At 32.2% G+C, this 7,923-nt stretch overlaps 1 protein-coding gene across 1 annotated transcript; it reads left to right on the forward strand.

Moving 5' to 3' along the window:
* Window positions 1-822: 822 nt before the first annotated feature.
* LOC126690815 (uncharacterized) lies at window positions 823-1,335 on the forward strand. Its single transcript, XM_050385941.1, has one exon. The coding sequence runs from the start codon at window positions 823-825 to the stop codon at window positions 1,333-1,335; it is 513 nt and encodes a 170-aa protein (XP_050241898.1).
* Window positions 1,336-7,923: the final 6,588 nt, after the last annotated feature.

Raw genomic sequence — 7,923 nt, forward strand, 5'->3', positions numbered from 1 at the left:
ATATATATATTTTTTGAATTGTTCCATTTTGAGGATATTTAAGCTGGTATTTGTCATTTGATTTTCTGTTTTGAAAATTTTGTGTGTGTGTGTGTGTTTGTTTGGTTACCAAGAAATTGGCATGAAAGTTAAAAGAAAAAAGGAAAAATAAAATAAAACACAAATGCCATATAAGTTTTTGATGTGAATTTTTCTAAAACCAATTAAATATTTTCATTATTGTGATTAAGTGACATGTAAGCAATTTATTAGCAATATCAACATTTTTGGTGAGTTAGATGATGACAAGGAGCACACTAAAGTGGGTACATAAGGGGTATGGATTAAATTGACATAGAAGTTTTCTAGTGACCAAAAGCAAACTATCCCTAGAAGTAAAGAACTAAAAGGCAAAATACTAATGATTTATCCTATTTCTGTTGACATGAAACAAAATATTGTTTGTATGTTTGATAAAATAAGTTATGATTCTACTTTTACAAAATTAATGAATAATTTATAATTAGAAAGATTGTGTGTGCACAGCATTAATCTACCAGTACAAATCAATAATAATAAATCATTAATTTTATAGCATGAGAAATATTTTTACATCAAATGTTGAGACATGCGAGATCCTATCATTACTAATGAATAGTTAAGTGATACATTGTATATAAATAAAAAACCTCTTTCCTCTATATGTGATCAGAAAGGGGGGAAATTGGCTATAGTATGGAGATAAATCGCACTTGTCCCAAGAAGCATGAGCTTAAGCTATATAACAATCCAAAAAAAAAATGCTACATATGCAACGGATGCAAGGAAGATGGCAGCAATGGAATGAGATACAGATGTGAAGATTGCAACTATGATCTTCACAAAGATTGCATGTTTAGCAAGCCCACCACAACCCACGAAATCTTCAAAGACTTCGTTTTCAAATTCTATGAGCAACCACCCCCTTCGAAACTCTACGGCAAAAGAACCAAGAGATATTGTAATGCTTGTGGGAAACATGTCAAAGGTTTCATCTATCATTGCCCTGAAAAGGACTTGGATTTGCACCCCTGTTGTCTCAACCTCATGAAAGAATTCCAAATTGATCATGTGAAATTTCACCTTCGTGGGACTAAGGCAAAGTGCATATTTTGCAATCAAATTGATTTGTCAGGAATTGAGGTGTGGTCGTACGTGTCCGAGTGTGGTGAGTATAATGTTCATGTTTCTTGCATAAGGGAACTGATAGTTGAGGAATTGGAGAATGGAACAACTGATATTTTGGCTTTGAAGAATTTGGGGCTGCCTATGCAACGTCGATTGAAAAGAAGCGGTTGGATGGGTAAATGTGCTTGAAAATACTCAAAATATTTCTCACGACAATTATCAGTATTCTTCTTGGTGATCCAATTACTTTTGTCAGTCTTCTTGCTGATTTGGCTAATAATTAAATAGATAATGGTGGTATTGTATTTATATTTTATCAATTGTCATATGGGCATGTATTTCTAGATTAAGGTTATATTCAGTGCAATTCTAAGTAATATTATACAATCTAATAACTTTTTACTATATTCATATTTTGAGAATTTAACCGTTAGATTATAATGTCTTCTTTTATTCTCAATGTTTGCATAATTTTAATATGATCAAAAATTAATATTATAAAATGAATAGAATAAAGTCATACAAAATTTATGTGCATCAATTTTGTATAGTCAATGATGTACATCCCCACGTATTAGTCCAACGGATTGAAATTAGCTTGATATGAATCTTATCAAACAAAGCCACATGACCCTAAAAAGTCATACACAAACAGGCAATTAATGTGATGCATCATGCAAATAATGTGAATTTCATGAGATACATAAAATTCACATCACTAGTCTACTTTAAGAAAGAGTGTTTTTAGTACGGAAATTTCATAAAACCTCATACACACATCGACATGCATGGGAATAGTGTTCCATTGTAGAGTCTTAAGCCATTATTCAATATACAATTTCTAATCATAAACAGAATAAATTAAAAAGTATAATCAAGCTATGTGGTCATTTGAACAAGATTTTGCCTCCTACAAAATTAGGAATAAAAATAAAATAAGCAAAGGCCAATACATATGAATGCAGTATTTCCCTATATATTTTCTACTTAATAATCGCAAATAATACTGATGATTCAGATTTGGTCTAACTATTTACAATAGATATGTCAACAGGATAGCTCACGTTATTAATAAATGGACTTTAAATGTATGATGTATCATGGAATGGTTATCTTAGTTCAAATCATTTCCTCCTTTTTGTGTTTTGAACTTGATGTAATCAATCTAAATTTCGCTTTGGTATAACTATTTACAATAGATATGTCAACAAGATAGCTCATGTCAATAGTAAATGGACGGAGAAAATGGGCTTTTACCCTTTTTTTTAATAAAAAAAATCTAACATTTTGCCTCATTTTCCAAACTAATTAGGAAAATGCTCTTGTTTTGAAATTCAATTTTCTAAAAATCGAGTTATAACAAACTGAAAATAAAAAAATAAAAAAAAAATGTCTGGAGCCCTATAATGGCGTTTTAAAGACCCTATAGTGATGTTTTGGAACTCGAGTTCCATGCAAAGTTTTTTTTTTTTTTTTTAAAGTTTGATCGCCCCATACCTATAGTGGCGTTTTAAGAAGCCTATAGTGACGTTGAAACTCGATTTTGAGAGAATCGAGTTTCAAAACAGGGGCATTTCCCTAATTAGTTTGGGAAAGGGGGGCAAAATGCTAGATTTTTTGCAAGAAAGGGGTAAAGGCCAATTTTCTCCGTAAATGGACTTTAAATGTATGATGTAATGGTCATCTTAATTCAAATAATTTCCTCCTTATGTGTTTTGAGAAAGAAAAAAAAATAGTAAGTAAATTGTGAGTACTTAAGATAACCATTATTTGAATTAAAATAGAAGGAACAGAGCCAGCTTTTTCAATGGGGGTTGGAGCTATCTCCAAATCTCATCGGCCCAAAAAAATACTAATTTTATTTTTTCTCAATCACGAAAATTATGAATTTAACTATAAAAACAACTTTTTTAGTAATATAATGTAATTTGTATATCATACATCACTACACCTATGCTAGCTAAATAGATATACCTATTTTTTAAGATTTTGTCATGTGGATTTTTTCTCATGAGATGGAAGTGTATTTTTAGTTAAGTAATCACATGACTGAATCTTAAAATGGGAATATAAGGAATAACACTTAAGGTACTGTACCTAAGTTTTGTCCTATCTAGAAATATTAGTAAGTGCTTAGGTAGGAAAATTATTAATAAATGAAAAGTCACTAATAATGTGATGTATATTAAAGAATCATTCAAATTATTAAAAAATAAGTTTGACATAATATACATCCCTAATAACTACAAATTATTTTATATTTCTCATCATAAATTAATTAGAAAATTCCAAATTACCAATAGGAGAAAAGAGCAACAATTTATACTTTAAATTTATAATACCATAAATAAATAAATAAAAATCATATATACACATGCAGCATTTAATTATTAGATGAAAAGATTATTTTTTGTAAGAGAGATATAATTTTTACCGTGTGTTTTATTCTCTAGGAACCCCCTTTATTTGGACAAAAAGTGAAATAAAAACTTTCTAGAAATGCAAAACTCACTGTCATTTTCTTAGCTGCGAGAGTAAATCCACCACAAAGCTAATTCGTCGCTGTGAGAAAGAGATGCCGATGTCAAACCATTGTGAGTTGTATTTAAATTTTTTGTCATCCTCTGATGTGTCGGTGTGTTTTCCATTTTTTTTTTTGGGTGTGGCCGAATTTTGCATGATTGCATGAACAAAATTTCAATGGAATTGTGTGGGTTTGTTTGTGGGTTTTGTATTTTTTGTCTCTTATCTGTGGGTTCCTCTGTATTTCATTTATAAGAAGTGACCTTCCTTCAATGTGTAGAGGCCTTTTCCCCAGCGCAACCTGAGGAAGAACAAAACCATGAGGGGTATGAGCCCCAAAGTGGACAATATTTACACAGTTGGGGTAGGGTCGTTACACTCGATTTTCATGTAGCTGCCATGTGAAAAAAGTGCCACATCAGACGTGAACAACCCATAAAAATCGAGTCCTAAAAACTCGATTTATAACCCCTAAATCGAGTCTCTTAGACTCGAAATGCTAGTAAAAAATATAGTTTGGAAACTAGAACTTCTAACTATATAGTTAGGATTTTATGGCCATTTTGGCCCAAGAATACCGCTGTTGATTTGGGTCATGACATTTGGGCATGGTGCATGTAGCAGAAACAACTAATCTATATTTTTTTGTTTAGGTTAAAAAAAAAAATAAAATAAAAATTAAGAACACTTAGATTTTTTTTTTTCTTGTTTCTTAATGTAATGTAGTGGTGCTTTGACGACCCATTGAGACATAATTTCAATATACTTTTTTGCTCTCCAATGACAAGAATGTATGGCACTTAAACAATATAATAAATAAATGTTTGAATGAATTTTTTTATGATTGATAACACGTCAATTTGTAAAATTTGTAATATTCATAGCATTGTTCCACAAGAAAAGTGTTGTGAATAGTAAAATGAAAATAATGATTGAGAAAAAAAGGAACAATGAAAATGGGTGAAGACGGACATGGTGAGATAAAACTAATAAATGGTAAATTTGGTGAAAAAGTGATTGATTTGGTACGTGGGAGAAGATTTATTTTCCACATAAAGCAAAGTCATAACCCACAAACCCTTCTTGTAAACTTCAATGAGGAAGGTTTGTTAATTTGAATGCTTGAGCCTTGTTACAACGTATAATGTTCTTATATGTGGTGCGCGTGTTCTATATATTGGTATTTAGGACTTTTTTTCCTTTCCTTTTGGCAGATTTATGTGATAGTTATGATTTCATAATATTTAGCCTTTGTAAAGAAAGATGATTTTATTTCATTTTTCCAACTTTTGTAATCTAGTTGAAAAAATTTAGCTGAACAATGCATATTGTCACCCTAATCTTCCATTATCAACACCCCTCAACTAAGTCATGGCTTTCAACTTTGTCTACTACTACTATGATTCCCAGTTCTCATAAGGTAGACCAGATGGGAGAATGGGGGTTGCGGTTGGGAAGAGTTTTTAGTTGGATCAGATTGTTACAGACAGAGTAGATGGAGATCTCTCTATATGGTACACCATGTTCAATTGGAAAAAGGAAGCAAAAAGAGAGTCGGGTTAGGCAATGCTAAACACTTCTCTCAAGGCTAATTTAAGGATCTTGATAATTGACTGGCATGTTTTAGAAATCAGGTAGCAATCAACTATTAGTTCCCTATTTCTATGGTGTAATAGAAATCCGGCTTAGAAGCATGCCCTGTAAGGAGGGGGGAAAAGGGAAATTTCTATGAGCATGTGTCGGCATACAAAAATTGCACACATTTTATCATCTTAGGTGGGTTTTCCTCTACTGGTTCGGTGTATTACATGAGTTGTTACTGTACAATCATTAGATGGATGTCTATTTCTATTTTTTTAAATAAAGTTCTTGAATCTGATTTAGTAATGCTGTGGATCTAATATTTTCTTCTGATTAAGCAGGCCTTACTAGTAAGACATTGGAAGCAGGTGTGCTTGTCAAAAAGGCACAAATGCATGTTCATTTGCCTCCTAAACTTTTGATCAGGCTTGATGTTTCCAGAGGAGTTTTAAGATCATTTTATTTATTACCATCTGTGATGCACCGGCTGGAACTCCTTATGTTAGCCAGCCAGCTTAGAGAAGAGATTTGTTGTTCTAGCAACTTTCATATTTCAAGCGCTTTGGTCTGTCCTATTATTTGGTTATTCTCTTGATTTGTCTATATTCTTTTGAATCATACAGTTTTGATTAATCTAATCAAGATCTTTTGTGAATAGATTCTAGAAGCTCTTACATCACTAAGATGTTCTGAGAATTTTTCAATGGAGTGTTTGAAAATTGAAATTACTTGGTGAGTCAATTCTAAAGTTTACAAGAAGGTTGATGTTCTGAGAAAATCGTATTAGTACAAACAGATACAGAGAAAATCATATTATTAAGGGAAAAACAGATACAGAGAACCGAAAAATTGCACTATATTATTAAGGGACAAAGCCAGTTTGGAGGAATCTCCTCCTATCCATTATCTAGCCATTTAGATGACTATCCATGTGTTCTTTAATCACATAATCTATTAATCATGTAAACCAGTCACATGGTTGTGTGATTATCATTTCATATCATATTTATGTGTCTAAAAGTACAAATGGATTATCATTCGAATTGCCACATGGTGGGTTGAAGGAAATTCTATATTATCAAGTCATGCCAAAAGACATTAAACTGGGGACAATAAATTTCTTGTACTGATTTATTATTATTTTTTTTTATAAGTAAAGAAATGGTTAATATATTGTACTGATTTGTATCAAGCACTATGCTAAAAATGAGATGGGTTTTGTGAGTTCTGAGATAAAAGCACTACCCGCTCCTACAAGGAACTTTTTGTGTGGTAGTTGGACAGTAAGATCCTGGTGAACAGAAAAATTCACTGCTGCCTTCAACATCAGCCCAAATGTTAGCACCCCCATAAGTATGATTGGGTTTTCCAGGAGGCATTTGGTAACTGTATCTGCAAATTTGTCTCAATTAATAAATATTAATGCATGGTACAAAACCATAAGAAACCTCTGGAATAGGAGATAGAGAATGTCAAGATTAGATTAAAAAACTTACGGGTCACAGATTCCAGTCGTTTTATTAAATTTTGCAAGCGGACAGTAAGAACCTAATGGGCAAGCTTATTTACAAGAAAAAAAAAAAAAAACTGTTAGATACAGTTCAACACCAACAATGAGTTATGTTCCATCAATTTATCACATGCTTACATATCATGCAAGTAATACCCTGAGGACAGAAGAAGCCCTCACAACAAGGTTGACAGTCATGAGTTCTAGAAGGCATACTATTTGAATTTTTGAGATCAACTTTCTGGTCTTGGCCAACACTACAACCCCAACCTAGCTCACATCCAAAAGCCCATGAAGTCAAGTTGCAGTTCTTGTTAGGTTTTAAGTAATTGTCATCTGCTGTCCCCCTCTCAAATAAACTACTGAAGTAGAATTTTATTTCTGCTGCTGTACATAGTCTCTGCATGACATCTCCTGCTAAGTAGCTCACATTTGTTAGAATAATGGTCAAGTGATTAAAGTCATCATTTCCTAACACCTTAAACTTTTGAGACAATTAATAATTTATCATGATATTAGAGCACGTGCTCCTGAGTTTGAATCTCGTCTCCACTCTACCTCTCATTAAAAAGTTAAAAATTTCACATGTTGGGATTCACTTAATAAAAATTTCACGTGTTCACACATGAGCAAAAGTGTTAGTAATGGTTAAGTGATTAAATTTACCATTTCTTAATTGTTTAAACTTTTGGGTCAATCTATAATTTATCAACATCCATCATCAGGACATAGGCAAGGGTATTCCTTTGAAAGGAAGGAATCCACAAGAGATGAAAGTTGAGATGTTAATATATAGGATCAGATTACTTAGCCTACAAACTTTATGTAGCCCTTTAGTTCCTGGTTCTATCTTGATACTAGCTAGATCTTAACATTCTGCACCCTAGATGAGGGTGGTCCGGCCATTCTGATGCATTTGGATTAGCTATTATCTATTAGTTTATTAGCTTATTTACTTATGTATAGTTCTTCAATGCCTCATTTTTTCTAGGTACAACTATACTTTTGCAAACTTTCAACAAATAATCAAATAAGCTTTGAGCAAAAAGTTAATCCAACCGCACGATATGCACCAAATGAAAAGTAATTTTCATAGCTTCAGGGATGTAATGAACAACCCTCCCTCTCACAAGTTATATTATTTATATAAGATTCTTATCTCT

This window comes from Quercus robur, chromosome 7 (genome assembly GCF_932294415.1).
Source record: "Quercus robur chromosome 7, dhQueRobu3.1, whole genome shotgun sequence".
Lineage (NCBI taxonomy): Eukaryota > Viridiplantae > Streptophyta > Magnoliopsida > Fagales > Fagaceae > Quercus > Quercus robur.

What these genes read in the sequence shown, in the direction of transcription:
- LOC126690815 (XM_050385941.1), top strand. Translation starts at nt 823, where the DNA reads ATGAGATACAGATGTGAAGATTGCAACTATGATCTTCACAAAGATTGC.